We start from the raw sequence: 21,281 nt of genomic DNA on the forward strand, positions 1-21,281 counted from the left end.
ATCTACTCCGGATTCCACAGTTCCAACTTGCCCAAGGCTGGAAAAAAAACATCTCAGTGCCTTTCACCAAATGGCAAATAAATTTTTAAAAATGAAGAAAGCAGCAGCTGCCGCTGAGCCCCCAGAAAAGAGAGAACAATCACATTCACTTGGCACGGTTTACTTGGACTGGAGGGAGGCACAGGCTGGGAGGGGTGAGGCAGTGGAGGCACGCGGATGCTGGAGAACCCTGCACGCCCCAGGGGGACGGCATCCTGCTGTGCACCCAGAAAGCCCAACAGGCTCAGCCACAGGGTGGCACAGTGTAGGAACACAGCTTCCTGGGGCATCCATGGCATCAATCTAAACCACCTCTGGGTACAGTGACTGCGCAGGAGAAAGGGACTGTGGCAGACAGGCAGGCCTTCTGGCTTCAGCAGCTTCCTTCTGTCTGGAGGCACCCATGCCCCCTGCTGTCTAACTTGGAAACATCAGCCTTCCAAACAGGGCAGGGCAGGGCAGGGCAGGGCAGGGCAGGCAGCTCCCAGGGCCACTGGAAGAGCTGGTCCCAGATCTAGCTGCTAAAGCATTTTGGGGCTTAGTCAGCCGAAGAATAGATAGGAAAGGCACCCGGAAGGAAGAGGGTGTGGCCCTAGCCGGTCCTCACCCGTGCCCCCCCCACCATCCCATCCCGCCTTGCAGCTGCCCCCGTAGGCCAAAAAAACAACCCCTGGCAAAAAGCCTCTTTTATCTTTTCCTTCTCTCTGGACCAACCTCCTCTGCCTGGCCTGCACACGCAGAGAGCGCAGCTGAGGGGAAACTGGGGCCAGCATGGAAAATAATACTGACCCGGGCTTCCAATCGTCTTTGTTCTTCCATTTTACAAGTAAATAAATGCTCAGAGAAGACTGAAGTGAAGCCCAAGCCTGAGAGTAAAGCAGAAACCACGTTTCCCCTCTTCTCCTTCTCTCAAGCCCCGTATCAGCTCACTGCGAAGTTTCTACTGGAGCTCTTTTCGGGTAGTGCGGACAGTTCTCAGCATCTGCGGCATGAGGAGACCCCAGACAGGAGCTCCACTGCCGGAGATTATTATCCAAAGATACGTGACAACTTACACGTACAAACCAGAGATCATTCCGCCGCCTCCTGATGAGCCCTCCACCCTGACTACCTCTCCTGGAGCAAGTCAGCAAAATCAAAAAAATTTCTTGGAACTTGGGACTAAGGACAAAGCCAAGGGCAAGAGAGACAGCAGTCAATACCGTATAGTACCTGGGTTGGAGCCTGCAGGGGGAGCCGACAGAGAGCTTCCGGGCCAGGCCCGTCTGAACGCCAGCACTACCCGGTCAGTAACAACCTGAGCGGAGCAACGAGCTCCAGCCTCATGAGGCCTGGGCTGGGAGATACGCAGATGGGACAGAGCAGTGAAGTGCTCTGGGGGACCAAGGACTGTCCTTAACATCAACCCCACCCCCTTGTCCTTAAATGGGAACAAAGAAAGGACTAGAGACTGACGCAAAACCAGAGTCGAGAGACCTGGGCAAGGCGGATGATAACTTCTAAGATCCCTTCTGGCTGTAATATTCTACTTTACAATGAGCTGCAATGCGTCTTCTTTGGAGGCTGGTGCCTGGCGACCTGCTGCGGGGAAGTTAGGGCCAAAAACACGGAGGTGGCCAGGTGGGAACACACAGATCATCAAGCTCACATGGGGACAAGAACAAGCTGGGAAACGCTCTTCAGGGTGCAGCCTCTTGATCTCTTGTTCTGGTCTCTCACTCTCGTGACCACCAGATCCAGGCGTGGGGCCTGCCTATCCCAAGCGGCTGCCCTCTCCACCTGAGAACCTGGATTACCCATCAGACCCTGCTATTGGCAGAGCTGAAAGCAAACCGGCCTGCAGAGTGGTTTGGGAGAGGGCAATCGGCCCTGCGTCTCTCCGGAACGGAACGCAAGACAGTTTATGATCTAGAAAGGATTCACTGGGCCCTTCTGACTTCCTTCTGACTACATGCCTACTGCAGAATTCTCACGAAGACTCCAGTGTTTTAGTTTGTTCACTGCAGGTGATAGAGGAGGACCTACGGAAGGGCAGAACAGGAAGCGGGCAACAGTGAGATACGCCTTCAAGCTCCACACCCTCTCCACATGCGTCCAGGCCAGAGAAGCCTGGGATCTCTACTGGCCCCAGGTCCCAAAAACTTAGACAAAACCAGAAAAAAATCTGAAAGAGCTTCACGTGAAGGCAAGAAACACACAAGGAAAGGGAGCCTGACTGCAAAGCACCATTTTAAATTCTACCACCATTGTCTGGACACCTCATGAAGAGATGGGCTCTTTGCAACTGCCCGGAGCTGAGACAGGATGAAAAGGGAGAGAGACCAAGCTGTCTCAGCCGTTCCTGACAGGCTCCTAACCAGACTCGGGTAATCAGTACAAGGCAGTCTCCCAAACTGCCTCTTTAGATCTTCTGCAGTCCAAAAACCTTACAATAGGAAGCCACTAAATTCCTTTTCAGAGTCTGGGTCTCAAAAAAGAAAAAAAATATATGATGAGCTAGATGGGTCTTAAGAGCTGACCGTACTTCACTCCCCAATTCAGGACCCCTCATGCTTCCTTTCTACCCTACCCCTACGAAGGGTGTCTGGAATTCAAAGGACAGGCAGACTGATCTGCTCATGGGCTGTACAGCAGGCTGCTCAGTCATTATTTATTTATTTATTTTATTTATTTATTTTTTTTAATTTTTTTTCAACGTTTTTTTAATTTATTTTTGGGACAGAGAGAGACAGAGCATGAACGGGGGAGGGGCAGAGAGAGAGGGAGACACAGAATCGGAAACAGGCTCCAGGCTCCGAGCCATCAGCCCAGAGCCTGACGCGGGGCTCGAACTCCCGGACCGCGAGATCGTGACCTGGCTGAAGCCGGACGCTTAACCGACTGCGCCACCCAGGCGCCCCGCTCAGTCATTATTTAAACCACCACCACAACAAATCACCGTATTTGCTCTGTCCCTATCTAAATGTAGATGTTATGGGTTTATATTCATTTAAATATAAACATGACACTTCACCTCTACGTACTTAATATGTATCTCCTAAGTACAAGGATATTCTCCTATATAAATAAAACGCTATTGTCACATGACAGAAACCCAACACTGAATGCCCCACGGAAGGATGTGTGGACCATATTCTGAGTCTCCCAACTGCCTGAAAAGTGCTCCTCCTACCTCGTATCCACTGACCCAGGATCCAGCCAAGATGCCTACTCAGCTACTCTTAAGGGATGAGGCACGTGGCACGGAGACCCCTTTGGCACCGGGCACGATGGGAGTGCCCTGAACTCCAGTGCTCTCCTTTCAGAAAAGGTGCATGGCTAGAGACCCCTCATTCAGGCCACAGGCTCTTCCCTACAGTCCCTTTCTCTCCCGAACAAACCATGCCTCAGAGGGGCAGAAGGCAGAACACGGGAGAAAACATCCCATGCAAACCTCAGCACCCCCTGGTGCCTTCGATGTGGCTGGCCAGACTCCAAGACAGGGCATCGCGCCGCCACAGTGAACTCAGGGGCCCTGCGAACACCTACCTCAACGGCGAGAAGCGCAGGGAGCCGGCCAGGCCGGCACAGCGTACTCACCACGCCTCCCTTGTCCCCCTCCATGAACTGCACGATCTGGCAGGAGGACTTCTCCCAGAGGAAGATGTGCCCGCAGTCACTGCCGCTCACCACAAACTCGCTCTTGGGGCCATAGAAATTGACGCCTTTTACTGAAACGATGAACGAGGGAAGAAACCACACGGAAGTTGGCATCAGGCCTGTATGTATTTACCTCATAGGGAATTTAGTTATTCACAAAGTCCGAGTCAGCAAAGAGCCACAGAATCCCTTTCATTTTCACAAACCAAATCAAGGGCTTGTGCGTATACAACAGACAGAGCAAGAGTCATGCCATTCCCCGAGCCTGCTTCTAGTCCCTCCAAGAGCTCCGTGGGGCAGAGGGGCTCCGGTCCCTCGGTGGCAGCCTCAATCACCGTGGTCTATACCCTGCGGGGCACCCCCGGCCTCACGAATGCCTTACCTGTCCCGGCCTGAATCACCCCACTAGGCAGCCCTGTTCCACACTCCCGGCCCATCCTTGGTTTGTGTGCTTCCTTAGGACCCCGTCAGTGCTTCCTGGGCCGGCAGTGGGGCTAAGGACGACGGAGGAATATGCCACAGCTGCCCATAAGAAGCGCCCGTACCCAAGACTGAACAACAGGGCTCCACTCTGGGACGTGGCTAGGGGAGCTGGGGGCCCAAGCTCCGCGCCGAGCACGGGGCTGCACCCTCGCCCTGGCTGCCCGTGGACTAAGTTCCAAGCCCAAGTTCTCCCGCTCTCACTCGCTCGGAAGGAAAGGACACGTCCCTCCAAGTCAAAATTATGACAGATACTTGTTGGGAGTGGTGGCAGCAACAGAGCCGTGGCCACCCCAACTTTTCTGTACACGAGAGTCCAGTAGGGAGCTTCTCAAGAACTCCAACCACGCTGTACCCCACGCCAGCTGAATCAGATGTCTGAAGACAGAAGCCACGCTTCGGCATTTCCGAAAGGTCGGCAGTGAGTCCGTGGCACGGCGAAGCTAGGCAGCCACACGCAGAACCCAGACGGCCGTTCCCGCCGCAGACTGGGGAGGAGCCCCCAGCACCACCCTCCTCCTCCTCTGGCTCCTCCCAGAGGCCCACCGCCCCCTCCACCCTAGAGTGAGCAGCTCCCCATTTCAGGCAGTTCGGTACCACGGGCAGCGGACGGCTTTCCCAGACTCCCCGACAAGCCCGGTAAGCCTGGTAAGCCTGTAGTCGCCTGGAAAAATAGTCACCCACGTCTCCTTACGCCCAGAGGAAGTAACCTCACTGCAGGGATCGAGGGGCCTCGGGCCCTCCGTGCTTGAGCACAGCAGACCCGTGAAAACCCCTGGCCAATTAATCAGGGACACCCTCCCCCTGCCAAGTCCCTCAGGTAGTTCTTATCTGTACAACCTGATCGAAACACTGCAGTTCTCTAAGCCACCGGACAGAAACTAAAAGACAGCCTCACCTGTGGCATTATTTCTGTGGCCCTTGTATCTCTTCACATACTGGGCCCCGTCGCTGTGAGAGGAGTTGAAGAGGTAAATGTCTTCGTCGTTGTAACTGGCCAGGAGCTCTGCCAAGAACAAGCAGACAGTAGTGAAGGCAAAGGCTGAAAAACAGCCGGGACCAGGAGTCGGGGGCTGGGGTGCAGCTTCTGGCCGGTAGTGCCCCCTCCTAATACCCGGGGATGGCACCCATCTCACTCGGTTGGAACGGCAGGCAGGTCAGGTGTCCAGGGTAGACTGAGAACACGCTGCCAACCCAGGGGTAGCAGGATGCTCAGGAAGGTCACACCCACTGACTCGAGGAGGAGCCGAAGGCATGAGCACCTGCTCAGGCAAGGAGCCTGGGCTTCGGGACGGGCGCTGCGAAATCTGATCTGCGGGTGGCGCCCGGCGCCTCCGGGGGTCGTCTGCTGTGTCCTCCCGCTCGTGTGCTCACCAGCAGCGACTACTCCCCAGCTGCTCCACTCGGAGCCAGGGCACGGCGGTGAGCGCCGGAGGGCACGCGCCTCACTGGCCCGGCAGCTCCCTGGACAGAGGGGGCGCGCCAGCCTCGGAGCCGGGCCCTGCGCACGTACCTGTGCCGTCGTGGCTGAACACAAGACAGGTGATGTTTGCTTTGGACTCACTGTTCACCTGCAATAAGGAGCAGATACTGACTGATGCCCCACCCCCCCACTTGTCACACCACCTTCAGGAAACAGGTTTTCCTTCAAACTCCCCTACATCTTCTCCCAGAGAGTGAGAGAGCGGGAGAGAGAGACGGACAGGAGTACAGCCAGTGACACGTGGCCGCCTCGGGGGAGAGGGCTTTCGGCTGGCCGTCTTCTGTAGGATGCCAGCCATCCTACATCCGCCCTATCTCACTCAGCCCCACCGTCACGGGGCAAGGCAGTTATCTTTACCTCCGCACTTTGTCGCTAAGAAAACCTAGCTAACGGAGGTGAAGCGACTGCCGGAGACCGCAAAGCCAGTAAGTGGTGGAGCCAGGATTCAAATCCAGGGGTCTGACTCCAAAGTCCAAGCTCCACCCGCCAGGCCGACAAGTTTGGGGACAGCCTTGGGGTTGAGTCGGGGAAGCCTGGAACCACCGGCCCCTCGTGAACCTTACCAGGTGGTGAGGACAGAATTTCTTGAGCACTCCGTTGTTCTCATTCTCATCAATTTTCCTCTGGTCGTAAATCCTGCCGTGGGCGGAAACGACGGAGATGTTACAACTTACAAACCGATCCCTTGAAGAGCTGCAATGCGTAGTGGCGGGAACCACAGCCAGTGGGAGGTCAGGACAGATAAAGGACAGTCCCCAACCAAGCTTCTGGCTCCCGCTCTTCCCTGAAGGCCCGCCTCTCCTACCCCCTTCCAAACCCTAGCTCTTCTCCAGGTGGTAATCCTAAACCACATCAGCCTGCAGCGGCTTCTCTCCTCACCCAGCTTGTAATCGCTTACTGTTGATTTCCACCGAAAGCTCCCCAACAGGGTCCGCTGCTACCAGGCCGGGCTCGTGCAAGTCCTCAGGTCTTCAGTCCCGTCTTGGCCCCTTACTTGGCTGGTTCTCCCTCTCGTTCCCCACGGTGGCAATTACGAACACCCACCACATCAGGATCTCCTCCAGACATCCTCTCTCCCGCCTTCATTCCCATCCAACCACGGTCCCCTTCCCTCATCTCTGCAACCCAACCTCTGACCATCCATTCCAACATCTGGGGCAGATGTCGTGTGCGAGCATCCCGCCAGGCACTGGACATCCGGGAGAAACCACACACGGCGGCGTGTTTCCTCCAGTCTCCACGCCTCCTCTCCGCAGCTGCTCTTAACTTCATCCCTGCAGGACCGGATTCTGTCTGTCTACTCTTCAACCTCCTCCTCGTGCCTGTCCGCCCACTTCTCAAAAACCCTCCCTCCACTGACCGGCCCCACCGCTGCCTTTTCTGCCCTTCCCTGTTGTAGTCAAATTACTAAGCAGAGCAACCTGCATCAACGTTTTCACCTCCTCGCTCCCTATTCACTTCTCAATCCACTGCAGTCCAGCCTCGGCCCTCAGCCCTCTACTGAGACTTGTCTGGCTCAAGTCACCAGGACCTGACGGCCTCCACCCACAGCAGGGTCTCGGGGCGTCCCTCTCGCATCCCGACAGCGTTCACCACTCCTGCCCTCAAACGGTGTCTTTCCTTGATGGCCAACGGCCCCTTACTGGTGTTCATGAGCTCGTCTGTCTGTCTCTCTAAAATGCCCATGTTCCCCAGAGGCCGGGTCTTCAGCTCTCCAGCCTCTGTACAGGGAAACCGCAACCTAGAGAGAGGTTTCGCTGAGATTATTTGTATCCTTCTGACCTCCTTGCTCATGTCATCACCAGAATCTTTCCAAAATGCAATATTTTGTGTAAATTCCCGGCTTAAAATCTACTCAGTGACTCTGTATTTTCTACTAGATAAAGTCCAAACTCCTTAGTACATACAACTCTCCATCTCTTCTCAAAAGATCCTACACGTTACACAAAAACAAAACAAGAAAGCGATGCTTCCCTGAAGAAACCATGTCACAACCTTACTCTCTCACCTCCACACACACTGCTCCCTCTACCTGATACGCTAATTTTGTCTTTAATATTTCCTCTGTGAGAAAGAACAGCATGGTGAAAGGGTTTCTACCACATCTGAGGCGTACGATCTGAGTTCAAATACTAACTCTGCTACTTAGTAGATGAGTAATTCTGGGAAGTTACTTAATATTTTTAATCCTTACATACCTGTTTCTCCAGAATGCTCCCTGTATGTCTAGTCAAGTGTGTGTCTAGCACATAGCAGGTGCTTAGTAAACACTGGATGAAGAAATGAATGAATCAATACATACTTCTATTCTCCACAATTTCTTGCTTAATATCCTCCTGCATTGAGAATTACCCAGAAATCTTTGCTAAATGAACACCGAATAAAGAAAAGACAAATAGGACAGGTGCCTGGGTGACTCAGTTGGTTAAGCGTCTGGTTCTTGGTTTCGGCTCAGGTCACCATCTCACGTTTCGTGGGTTTGAGCCCCATGTACAGCTCTGTGCTGACATCGCGGAGCCTGCTTAGTTGCGTCTCCCTCTCTCTCTGCCCCTCCCCTAGCTATCAAAAAAAAAAAAAAAAACAACCCACAAATAGGAGACTGCTGTATTGCTAATTAGTACTCTTCAACAAACAGAGCATCTGATAATCAATTTTTTCCCTCTAAACTAAACCAACAATTCTTAAATGTCACTAAGCAATCGTAAACTTTCTAAGTCTGCAAATTAGTAAAACATATTTACTTATTTTTTAATGTTTATTTATTTTTGAGAGAGAGAGACAGAGACAGAGACAGAGCATGAGCAGGGGAGGGGCAGAGAAAGAGGGAGACACAGAATCCGAAGCAGGCTCCAGGCTCAGAGCTGTCAGCACAGAGCCTGATGCAGGGCTCAAACCCACGACCTGTGATTATGACCTGAGCCAAAGTCGGACGCTTAACCGACTAAGCCACCCAGGTGCCCTGTAAAACACATTTAAATATGCAATATTTTGGTATACGGACCATTCAGTATTCCTCAGTATCTAATGCGCTCTGCCCCTCCTCTTTATGAGGAAATCTTTACATTCCTTCCCCTTTCTTCAGTATTTATCAAGAACCTACTATATTCTACGGGGCGCCTGGGGGCGCTCAACCGGTTAAGCATTGGACTCTTTATTTTTGGCTCAGGTCAGATCTCCCAGTTCATGGGATCAAGCCCATGTCAGGTTCTGTGCTGACAGCATGGAGTCTGCTTGGGATTCTCTCTCTCTCTGCCCCCCCACCCCCCCCCCCCCACCCCTGTGCATGTGCTCTCGCTCTCAAAATAAATAAACTTAAAAAAAAAAAAAACTACTATATTCTAGCTGTGAAGCTAGACTAGGGGTTGGTAAACTTTTTCTTAAATGGCAAGATAGTGAATATTTTAAGCTGACAAGCCACCTGGTCCTTGATACAACTACTGAACTCTGCCACTGTAGCATAAAAGCAGCCTTGGATAACACGTAGATGAACAGCCAGGGCTGTGCTCCAATAAAACTTTACTTAGGAAAAAAACAGGCAGTGTAGCTTGTCAATTACTGAGCCAGACAGCGCCGATACAAAGATGAATACGAATTTTTCCCTTATTTTCTGAGCATAGGACAGGAAGAAATTTCAAATGGCAGAGACTTTATTTTTTAGAGCAGTCCCAGGCTTACAGTCAAGTTGAGAGAGCTGACAGAGATTTCTCATACACTCTCTGTCCACACGTGAGCATGATCCCCACCATTATCAACAACACCCACCAGAGTGGTTTGTGTTTGCTCTTACCAAGGATGAAGCTACACCCACACATCATGATCGCCCAAAGTCCACAGTTTACCTGAGGGCTCGCTCTTGACGTGGTCCTTTCTACAGGTTTGGACAGATGGATGATGACACCTACCCATCATTATGGTATCATACAGAGCACTGTCACTGTCCCCAAAATCCTCTGTGCCCTGCCTGTTCTTCTCGCCTCTCCCGTAACAACCACTAGTATTTTTACTGTCCTCATAGTTTACTGCCTTTTCCTGAATATCATGTTGCTGGGATCGCATAGTATGTAGCCTTTTCAGATTGGTTTTTTTTTTTTTTACTTAGTAATGTGCATTTCATGTCCCTCCATGTCTTTTTGTGCCTCGTTAGCTCATTTTGTTTTTAGCACTGAATCCCATCCCATTATCTGGATGTCCCAGTTTATGCATTCACCCACTGAGGGACACCTTGGTTGTTCCCAAGTTTTGGTAATGATGAATAAAGCTGTGATGCACGTCGTGTACAGGTTTCGTTGTGGACAGAAGTTTTCAGCTCCTCTGGATAAATACCAAGAAGCATGGCTGCTGGATCAAACGAAACAGCATGTTTAGTTCTATGAGAAACAATCACACTGTCTTCCAACGTGGCTGTACCATTTTGCATTCCCAGCAATTGTTAGGGTTCCCGTGGCTCCACATACCTGCCAGCATTTGCTGTGGTCCGTGTTCTGTAGCAGTCTCTTGTTGCTTAATATGTATTTTCCCGATGACACAGAAGTGGAACACCTTTTTATGTATTTACTTGCCACCTATATACCTTCTTCAGTGAGGCGTCTGTTAAGGTCTCTGACCCATTTTTTTTTTGAGCTGTTTTCTTATCGTTGAGTTTTAAAAGTTCTTTATGTATTTTAAACAACGGTCTTTTCTCAGATAGGTCTTTTGCAAATATTTAATCCCAATCTGTGGCTTGTTTTCTAATTCTCTTCGACAGTGTCTTTTACAGAGCAGAAGTTTTTCATTTTAATAAAGTCCACCTTATCAACTATTTCTTTCACAAACTGTGTCTCTGGTGTTGTATCTGAAAAGGCGTCACCACTTCTGGTCCAACATCTCAGCAAGGCCCGCAGGGGTGCCCGCTGCTCTCTGAGCTTTGCAATGCCACCCAAGGACGACGAGAAGAAGAAAGATGCCAAAAAGTTGGCCAAAAAAGACAAAGACCCAGTGAACAAATCTGGGGGCAAGGCCAAAAAGAAGTGTCCAAAGGCAAAGTTTGGGACAAGCTCCATAACCTGGTCTTGTTTGACAAAGCAACTCATGACAAACTCTGGAAGGCCGTTCCTAACCATAAGCTCAGACTCTAGCTGTTGTCTGTCCCGAGACACCGGGGATTTGAGGTTTTCTGGCCAAGGCAGCCCCTCAGGAGCTCCTTAGCGAAGGATTTATCAAACTGGTTTCAAAGTACAGAGCTCAAGCTATTTACACCAGGAACACCAAGGACGGAGATGCCCCAGCCGCTGGTGAAGACGCATGAATAGATCCCACCAAATGTACGTTTTAGACAATAAAAACTTATTAAATCAAAATTGAAGTAAAAAGGCATCACCGTACCCCAGCAAGGTCATCTGGGTTTTGTCCTACGTGATCACCTAAGAGTTTTATAGTTTGGGGTTTTACTGGTAGGTCTATGATCCACCCGAGTCAGTTTTTGTGAAGGGTGTAAAGTGTGTGCCTAGATTCCCTTTTTTTCCACACGTGGATGCCCAGCTGTCTCAGTACCATCTGTGGAAGAGGTTACTTCTGCTCCACTGGACTGCCTACACTCCTTTGTCAGAGGTAAGAGGACTACACTCACACAGGTCTACTTTTGGGCTCTCTGGTCTAGCCCACTGATCCGTCTGTCTGTTGTTTTGCCAGTACTACACCATCTTCATCACTGTAAGTCTTGAAATCGGGTAGCGTCAGTCCTCCAGCTTCGTTCTTGCCCTTCGACACCGTGTTGACTATTATGGGTCTCCTGCCTCTCTGTATAAACTTTAGAAAGGGTTTGTCACTATCCATAGAATAACTTGCTGGGATGTTGATTAGAACTGCACCAAATCAGCAGATCCAGTTGGGAAGAAGTGACATCTCCGCGGCAGTGAGTCTTTCTATGCCCTTCACATTTTAAATCAGATAAAGAGTGGCTTCGGCATGACCTCAGCACCCAGCACCCTTATGTTACCTCCCTCCACGCTCCTCCAGGTACCCACCAACTTGTCACGTTATAGTCTCTCTCTTCCCGCCTCACCTCCTCTTCCCCGCCACCTGCCGGTAATCTAGTGTTCTCTGTTTTGTGAAGATCAGCCCAAGGACAGGGAAGCAAAGGGACCATCTACCCACTCCAAGTCCTTTACCAATATATTTACCTGTCCACCAACCACCACAGGATTCATTCATCTGATACATTCTCCTCTTCTTCACGCCTTTCGATTCGTTAACCAACCCAAACAAGATTTAGTAGGAGGCACTCACACCTCCACCATCTCCATTTGCCTACTTTTTCCCTTCTTTCCCCTCCTTCCCCCACCTTTTTGGGCTCACAGCCCAAAAAGCATGTCTCTCTAGGCTTCCTTTCAACGCTCCCTCACAACACTAAAACAAAATTTTGTACTCATGATGCAAAGGCCTTGAGGATGAGTAAGCTATTTCTCTGTGTTCCCTTGAAGGAATTCCTTCAGGCTAGGAATGAAAGCAAATGGCGTATGATGTAAACTATCCAGTAACGATACTTTCAAATTTGTACCGAAAAGGTGAGCTCTGATGGGGAAATCCCAAAACATTCAACTGGCTGAACCGAAGAGGTGCCAGAGAAACTGGGGATGACCCTAACGTCAGAGAAGAGCTGGGATGCTATAAGGGCCATCTGCTTGCACAGGGTCAGGGGGCCTCAAAACCCACACAGGCTTCTGCCAAGTAAATAGCCCGTATCTCCTCAGAATCTGGGATGTACAAAGGGACAGGGGATACTGAAGCTGACAAGAAACAGAAAATCGAAGTATTTCCCCTTGTGCTGAAATGCTAAAACTAATTTCCAGCTTTACTCTAACCATGGCCAAGTATTAGCTTTGGATTAAGGCATTATCAACTGCAGTTCTCAATAAAGCCAACTGCTTCAGTCTCCTCCAAACATCAAGGACCAGTGGGTGAATTATCTACAGACACGGACTTTTCAAGCAATCCAAGGCTCTGGGCAGAAAATCCAAATCAGGAATTTCAGTAAATGCCCCATTTGCAGGAGGCACCACCTGGTCGTTCTGACAACTCCAACCCCTGTTGATCAACTGCTTATTTAAAAAACAAAACAAAACAAAAACTACCACTATGTATCTGTTATTGGTGAATAAAGGACAGGAATTTGAAAAGCGAGGGAAACAGGAAGTAGAGAGTAACAAAGTTGCCCAATTCTCTTGTGGCAGGATTCTTGAACAAGGGAAGGTCATCTCTCATGCATTTCTAAAAACTGAATCTACCCCCAAGACACTTATCAATGAAATTAATTTCAGAATACAGTTACAAAAATGAGTTTTCGTTGAAAAAGTAAGATAATGCTTTCCACCCACCACCAGGAAAGCAAAAAGTCATTTATTTTCCTAGTGATCCTCTGTCTCCTCCCTTTTAAACTGATGATCACTCAGCAAAGGGGGATGGTATAGCCACAGAAATATAGTTCACGCAGGCCAACTGGGTAGGGGTTTTGTGACGTGACTAAGTTTGTGACGAAGGGCTAGAAGGAAGCTAAGTGGTGCACGTGAGCACTGAATCTCTGAAGTCTGGTTTTCCTTAGGATGGGCCCCAACAGCAAGCGTTATAGCAAATGTTCACAGTGACGAAGGGATCACTATGAAAAAAGAAAACTGGTTCATGACAGTGGGAGTCAAAAACCCTGAGTTCACAGTGAGAACTCCCACTCAGATCTGTATGCGAAACCATTCAAAATTTTTAGTACATGTTAACTTATACATGAAAAATGGTGGAAAATATTTACCAATAGAGGATTTGCTAGTAAACCTGGGTTTATGTCTCAGCTGCTCTGTAGGGACCTTGGCCAATTTATCAAACTTCTTTAAAACTTGATCATCTCTATAATATGGTAAGCTACCCCCCACCCCCCACATCAGGACTGTTACATTAGGGAACAGAATGCCTCAGAAGGAGCTTAAACTCCTTGGAAGACGATAAAAAACTCAAGACGGCGGGCAATGGATTCCTAGGCCATTCACACATTCCCACAAGAGACACCTGGCGGCAGCCAATGCGTCAAGTCTCAAACTCCTCAGAGACACAAAGGAGCCAGACTCACCTTACAAACTGATCTCGTCCACCCACTGCAAACTGGTGGGTATTGGCAGGATTCACATAGATCGTATAGAGCCCCACTTTCTTCTCCTTCTCTTTTGTCACCACCAGTTTCCTTTAAGAGTAGAAAAGTAGAAAAGTTATATTCTCGAAAATACCCAGATGGTCATGGCAAGAGAGAGCAGAGAGTAATGCGGACAAAGCTACGAAGAAACCAGATTCTGATTGAGAAAGAAAGAAAAAAGTGGTCTTGGGGCACCAGGAGGCTCAGTCGGTTAAGCATTTGACTCTTGATTTCTGCTCAGGTTATGATCTCACGATTCATGAGTTCAAGTCCGGTGATAGGCGCTGAGCTGACAGCGACGAGCCTGCTTGGGATTCTTTCTTTCTCTCTCTTTCTCTCTCTCTCTCTCTCTCTCTCCCCCCCCACCCCCCCTCCCCCGCCCCCACTCACATGTTTGTGCATGTTCTCTCCAAATAAATAAATAAATAAATAAATAAAAACTTAGAAACGGAAAAAGTGGTTTTGTTAGTTTTGAACACTGGAACAAGAACAAGACAAAATCACTTCCACGTATATTTAATAAATGCTACTTTGAGGAATGGAAAAACAAATGCGTAGTGAAGTCATTTTCCGGTGTTCCCCAAGACATGTAAGGTACACGTACGCAAAAGTACTGCTCCCCAGGTGGTGTCAGTTTAGCTGGAGCCCAACATGACGACCCTGCCCACACCTTCCCGTCCTAGATAAAAACACCCTCCCAATCATCTGGGAGCAGTCAGCAAGAGGACCAATCATGAAAACAGTGGCCAGAAGGGACCTTAGGGTTAAATCTGTCTCCCGGATTCCACAGAAGTGTCACAACCCAGCTCTAAACATGCACACTGAAGACTGACAAGCCACAGTTTCCTGGCACAGGGACAGCCCGGAGGAAACCAGCATTCTTCCTTTACCCGAAGTGAGCTAGGAGAGGAGATTCCTAAGAAGACAGCTGTCTACAAGGCTGGCTAATCCTCTCTAAATTACTCCTCTGATTGTACCACAAAAGGCAGTCCTTAGGAGGGTACTGGGGTCCTGAGGAAACTCTCTAAAATTCTGAAGTTGTAGCCAGAAGGCTCGGACTAAATAATTCTATTCTGTCCCAGCTTAAAGGTGGCACTACGGCTTCCCAGGTCTAAGTGTCCAGCCAGTCAAATGTGACATCACAGAGATTAGTAAATTTACAGGAAATGAAAGACTGGGAAGGAAAGGGCTGGGTTCTAGCTTTCGTTTTTAATTCTAGAGTTTTGCTCATCTTGTTGCTATGGAAACTGAAAGAAATATAACCATGACAACGAGTTTCTTGGTAAAGAAATGATTTTAGCATCCTCTCTGCCTGGTCAAAGTCACTCCAGCCTAGAAATGCGCTACGCAAAGTGGAGAGATTTTACTTGATTTTAAAATCTCTGTAACCTTTCATTAAAACAGTAGATGGAAATCGTGAAAAATGAATGTCATTAGGAAATACACACACATACACAACCTCAAAAACACAAGGTAGAAAACACTCCAAAAAGAGTTTAAGGAATAAAACCAGCAGTGGAGAAGAGACAGCTCTAATCATTTGTTTTTGTTTTTTTGAAAGAGAGCACGCAAGTGGACGGGGGCGGGGAGGAGAAGGAATCCCAAGCAGGCTATGCACTGTCAGCTCAGAGCCCATCACAGGGTTCAAACTCATGAAGCAAGAGATCATGACCTGAGCCAAGATCAAGAGCTGGACGCTTAACCGACCGAGCCACCCGGGTGCCCCGTCTAATCGGGCTGTAGACAGAACGAGCAGATGCTGCTTTTCACAGAACCATTCCATTTCCTCAGCAGTTTGGACCTTCAGAAGGAGAGGGTCAGACAAATATAAAGGTGACCACGTGGAAGCAAAAGGAAGAAACCTGGGGACACGTGGGTGGCTCAGTTGGTTAAGCTTTCGACTTTTGACTTCACTTCATGTCCTGATCTCACAGCTTGGGAGTTTGAACCCCACATGGGGCTCTCTGGGTGCGAGCTGGAGTCTCTCTCTGCCTCTCTCTCTGTCTCTCCCCACCTCAAAATAAATAAACTTAAAAAAAAAAAAAAGAGGGACAGATTATGAAATAGGGCTTCACTGTCCTGTAATCCTGACAGAACTCAATCTTTCTAATGCTTCACTTTATTCACCTGAAACAAAGAATTCTCTCTCCCGGTGGATAAATGCAGAGTACCTTGGGCCCTCTGGGGAACTGGCAGATGTGCTATAAAAATGATTAATCTTGTACCCAGCTGGCTCAGTCGAAAGAGCATGCAACTCTTGATTTTGGGGTCGTGAGTTCGAGTCTCATGTTGGGTGTAGAGATTACTTAAATAAAAACTTAAAAAAAAATTGTTTCAATGATTAATCGCGATGGCAGCAGGGGGAAAAATGTTTTTCACATTAGGAGGAGGCAGCACACAAAAACACAGGAAACAAATTTACTAAGTTTCGCTATAAAATTTGCAGTTTTTTAATAAGCAGGTATGTTCCAGCAAAAAAATAAAAAAAAAAAAAAAAAGGAAAATAATTACAAGTCAAACCAAAGAATTCCTGTGAAGAAGATTTCAAACTGGCTGCCACTGGCTAAACGAATATCCCATCCACAGCTCCAAAGCCAACTCTTTTCCTAAGAGGTCAGCCAATACCACCAGCTTCCAGAGACGCAGCTAGCATAAATACGGAAAAGTTCCCCTTACGCCGGCTTCACACAAAAACGTCTCTGATGTAAGTGGATGTTCGCACACCAGCTTAAACTTAAGAATAGCTTCGATTTTCCAGCCATTCAGCTCCCCACCTCAGTCAAGCTTTCCGCTACTATTTCAATCCTTAAAGCAAAAACTTTTTGAAAACTCACAGTCCCTGATTCCCCAAATCCAGAATCTGGGCCTGCTCCTACATGAAGTTTCTCCTACATTCCCCATCTATCACTGCTCACACCAGAGCCACCGTGTACATCATTTCATTCCAAATCCAGTAAGCTAACACACTCATCTGTTCTGCCCAGTACTGGGCTCCCAACTCCTTGTGGCCTCACAGTGGTTTTCCTAGGACCTGACGCACAGGATAAGCTCTCTCCCACCTGCCTCACAGCTCTCTACCAGAACAGACCGAACAAACTCAGCCCATTTGCTTCACCTCTGCGTTTCTCCCCCTGCCCCTACTCTGGAACTTTAAAATGAAAACCACAAACATGCAGATCAAGAAATTAATTTATTTCCTCACAACTAAACAGCTGCAAGCTAGTCTAGAAGGTAGATCTGTTGTCACCCAGGCCTGTTCACCTTCCAGTAAAACCCATAATCTCCCAATCTTCATTCTCTTGAAGGTTTATAGAAGTACAGTACATCCTTTCTACAAGCCTAAAACATTTTTTAAATTCTTCCACTTTCTAGACAACCTTTTCTATAGTGACCTTTCTAAAAATAAAAGTCTGGAGTGCCTGGCTGGCTCAGTCGGGAGAGCATATGACTTGATCTTGGGGTCGGGAGTTCAAGCTCCATGGTGGGCATAGAGCTTACTTAAAAAGATAAATAAAAAGAAAGAAAAAATAAAATAAAAAGAAGTCTAATAATAATCAGCCTTAAGATTATATTCCCTAGGGGGGGGGCGCCTGGGTGGCGCAGTCGGTTAAGCGTCCGGCTTCAGCCAGGTCACGATCTCGCGGACCGTGAGTTCGAGCCCCGCGTCAGGCTCTGGGCTGATGGCTCAGAGCCTGGAGCCTGTTTCCGATTCTGTGTCTCCCTCTCTCTCTGCCCCTCCCCTGTTCATGCTCTGTCTCTCTCTGTCCCAAAAATAAATAAAAACGTTGGAAGATTATATTCCCTAGGGGCACCTGGGTGGTTTAGTCTGTTAGATGTCTGACTCTTGGTTTCGGCTCAGGTCATGATCTCACATTCGTGAATTCGGCTCATGTGCTGACAGAGTTGGGCTCTGTGCTGACAGCGTGGAGACTGCTTGGGATTCTCTCTCTCCCTCTCTGCCCTTCCCCAGCTCTTGTGTGTGTGTGTGTGTGTGTGTGTGTGTGTGTGTGCGTGCGTGTGTGTCTGTGTGTGTGTGTGCGCGCGCGCACACTCTCTCAAAATAAACATTAAAAAAAAAAGTCCCATGTTCTACTGAGTGAGCCAGCCAAGCACCCCAAAATTTGTTATGATTTTTAAGACTAACAAGACAATAAAAAAATCTAGATAATCCATCAACAAGGTAGCAATTAAATAAACTGTATTACACCAAAGCTGTAAAGTAGACCTTTATGGTCTGATGTAGCAAGAACTCCAAAAACACATTATAACATGAAAAAAGCAAATTGCAGAATCCTACGTGTATGTACGTATATATATACATGGATGAAACATATATGTATGTATTAAGATACATAAAAGTATAAAAAAGGATTGGAAAGGTATTCCAAAATTTTTAACAACGGTTACCAATAGCTAGAAAAGTGGGGGTGGGGGAGATGTGCATGAAGAATCATATACATTTTGCCCACATACTTTATTATTTGAAATTTTTAAACAAGATGTACTTGTTTATTATAAGAACTAAAATTTTAACACAGTAAAATAATTAGCAGCCATAATATAATCAGTTCCAAACACAGTGCCAGACACTATGCTGGGGCTTCAAGCACCTTTATCAATAACCCTCAGAGACAAGAGAGTAAGATATACTGATTATGCCCAAAGTCAGACAGAAGAAACAGAGGTTCAGAAAAGTCAGATAGGTCGTAACTAGTAGTGCCTGAGTCGCAATCTGACCCAGGTCTGTCCAGATCCAAGCAAGATGCTATGTTCCTTCTATGAGATCACATAGCTGATAAGGGTTTAATCATTAATCACGAGTCTCAAATTCATGTATAAATGAGCTGTGGTAAGACAGAACTCTATTATAGCTACCAATATTTTTGTTCAAGATTTATCATTTGTTTACATGTTTCTATAAATAACTGAAAACTACATAGGACCGTATCTCTCAGCTGCCCTGCAGGGTGATGTGCTTCCTGTGGGTGAGCTGAGTGGCACCCAAGTGAACGGAGAGGAGATCAACAAGGTATTCAAGCTCACACGTAAGATGACTGAATCTCGTTCTGGAAATAAAAGTACACATGAACAGTGCTACACTGCTGAGAAACAGACAAACAACAACAAAGAAGTGAGGAATTGCCCTAAACCTCAATCTGCTTCTTAGCATAGGCACAGAGGGACTCTGGGGACTGACCGGAGAGGTGGGTATTACCTAGGACACGTAGGGTACTTTCAAGGCCAAGAGGTCCAGTGATGTAAAAATATCTACTGCTACACTTACGAAGCTGGCCGATCTTGTCTGAGGTCAATGGTGAAAACAACGGCGTCTTCACCTGCAGACAGGAACGTACAGGGAGAGTCCGGTTCCAGGGCCAACTGAAGGAGAAAAAAAGAAAGCATGAGATTTCTACAGATTAGAATCAGGGCCATCTAGTTTATTCCTTTATCTTTAGGAAGGACTGCATTTTATTTACTATTTACTTTTTAATATTTACTCTCGATAGAGACAGTGTGTGTGCGTGTGCACAAGTGGGGGGGGCAGAGAGAGAGAGGGAGACGGGGGATTGAAGTGGGCTCCATGCTGACAGCAGAGAGCCTGAAGGGGGGCTCTAACTCATGAACTGTGAGATCATGACCCTTGAGCCGAAGTCGGATGCTTAACTGACTGAGCCACCCAGGCACCCCGGGAAGGACTGCATTTTAAGTATCTCAAGAGGGCGCCTGGGTGGCTCAGTCGTTAAGCATCTGACTTGGGCTCAGGTCATGATCTCACAGTTCATGAGTTCTAGTTCCACATCTGGTGAGCTCAAGCCCTGCTTCGGGTGAGCATGAGCCCTGTTTTGGGTAAAACACAAGCCCCAGGTGAGCCCCAACTTCTCTCTTTCTCTTTCTCTGCCCCTCACTCATTTGTGCCCTCTGTCCCATAACTAACTAACTAACTAACACCTAAGCGAGAAACCTGCCTAGCTGTTTTGTTATAAAACCCCAGGAAAAGAACTAATAAACCCATTCTCTCTTGTTGTGTGTGAATTAGTTAGAGCTTGTTGATCCCATACAAGTCAAGAGGACAGGAGTTTTGCTTTTTCAACTAAGTCCTCAAGGGATCGGAGTAACAATACCAAAGAAAAACGTCAGCCATTAACGTTCATTCTCAGAATCAATTCCACTCTCGGGTGGGCAGAAAAATGGTGCCCAAGTGTCACTCTCTTACATCGTAGTTCTAAAAATTAGCTAACTAGCAGGTTTGGGGTAGGCTTAAGAATCAAAGAAATAGGGGGGCGCCTGGGTGGCGCAGTCGGTTAAGCGTCCGGCTTCAGCCAGGTCACGATCTCGCGGTCCGTGAGTTCGAGCCCCGCGTCAGGCTCTGGGCTGATGGCTCGGAGCCTGGAGCCTGTTTCCGATTCTATGTCTCCCTCTCTCTGCCCCTCCCCCATTCATGCTCTGTCTCTCTCTGTCCCAAAAATAAATAAACGTTGAAAAAAAAAATTAAAAAAAAAAAAAAAAAGAATCAAAGAAATAGGTAATTTTCCTATTTTCCGAGCCATTTGGGCTAGAAAAGGATACGCATTAGCTTAGGGTTTGTAAAAGCGGGCCACTCTCCTCCCACAGTATGACCACTCTGAGACTAGGCAGCTCGCAGCTCCTCACTGGCTGCCCCCATGACTGTCTGTCCTATATTCCCAGTTCTAAATAGGGCTTCCAGAAATAGTGCTGTCTGTGCCCTGAGACCTGGGCAAAAAGTTGGTGCTCTCACATGCGAGGAGCCTACCACTAGGGCTTTGGCGCCGTTAAGATGTTCTAGATACAATCGAAGTAGATTTAAGAAGTTTGGAAGCCGCAGGAGACCTCAAGGATTTCCAAAGCAACCGTGAGTCGGCTTCGGCTTCATCAACTGAATGCCACACGTGCAAAATCCAGAAAGCTCTCAAACACTTGCCTTCCAAGAAGTTTAGGGTGGCTGTGGCTGCTTTTTCTCCCTTTCCAGCTACAAATTTTAGGACTGAGAGAAGTGAGGCAGGTGTCCACAACAGAAGGGACACAATGGGCAGAGATCTACGAAGGCCTTGGCTGAGATCCGGGGCTGAGGAGCTGGACCACACAACCGTGGGGGCGAGAGCTTACTTACCTTGTGAGACGCTCCCTTGTGCTGGGCCACACGCTTCGTGTTCTTGCAACACTGTGTGGCAGACAGCTCTGCTACCCGCACCTGCCCATCACGGGCACACATGGCCAGGGTGGAGTCACCGCTGTTAGGAAGGAACTTGGCCTGGAACGTTAATGACAAAAAGGGATACACAAAAGAAATTGAGGAGGTGAATCTGAGAGGGAAAAACGGGATAACGGCCCCACCCCATCCCTTCTGTTGGGCAACGGCTGGAAACTTGGCTCTCCTAGCCTTATACCCTTGGCTCAAATCCCGTTTCTTCCAAGAGTTAAAGAAGAGGGAGGAAAACCTTCTGATAGAAGACGGCATTGCAGGTGACT

At 48.3% G+C, this 21,281-nt stretch overlaps 1 protein-coding gene and 1 pseudogene across 4 annotated transcripts in view; one reads left to right on the forward strand and one right to left on the reverse strand.

Moving 5' to 3' along the window:
- DCAF8 (DDB1 and CUL4 associated factor 8) overlaps positions 1 to 21,281 on the reverse strand; it is a 41,924-nt gene that overhangs the window by 2,509 nt on the left and 18,134 nt on the right. For all 4 annotated transcript variants that reach the window (XM_086694670.1, XM_086694672.1, XM_086694669.1 and 1 more), the window contains 7 exons: positions 20,923 to 21,063; positions 19,078 to 19,172; positions 13,734 to 13,844; positions 6,205 to 6,277; positions 5,672 to 5,729; positions 5,057 to 5,164; positions 3,619 to 3,749 (listed from right to left, as the gene is read on the reverse strand). In XM_086694670.1, coding sequence (XP_086550796.1) covers positions 3,619 to 3,749; positions 5,057 to 5,164; positions 5,672 to 5,729; positions 6,205 to 6,277; positions 13,734 to 13,844; positions 19,078 to 19,172; positions 20,923 to 21,063 — 717 coding nt within the window. The remainder of the gene's footprint in view (positions 1 to 3,618; positions 3,750 to 5,056; positions 5,165 to 5,671; positions 5,730 to 6,204; positions 6,278 to 13,733; positions 13,845 to 19,077; positions 19,173 to 20,922; positions 21,064 to 21,281) is intronic.
- LOC147572269 (small ribosomal subunit protein eS25 pseudogene) lies at positions 9,149 to 10,944 on the forward strand (annotated as a pseudogene).

This window comes from Puma concolor, chromosome E4 (assembly GCF_028749965.1).
Source record: "Puma concolor isolate L17-30 chromosome E4, mPumCon1.1.hap2, whole genome shotgun sequence".
NCBI classification, from domain to species: Eukaryota; Metazoa; Chordata; class Mammalia; order Carnivora; family Felidae; genus Puma; species Puma concolor.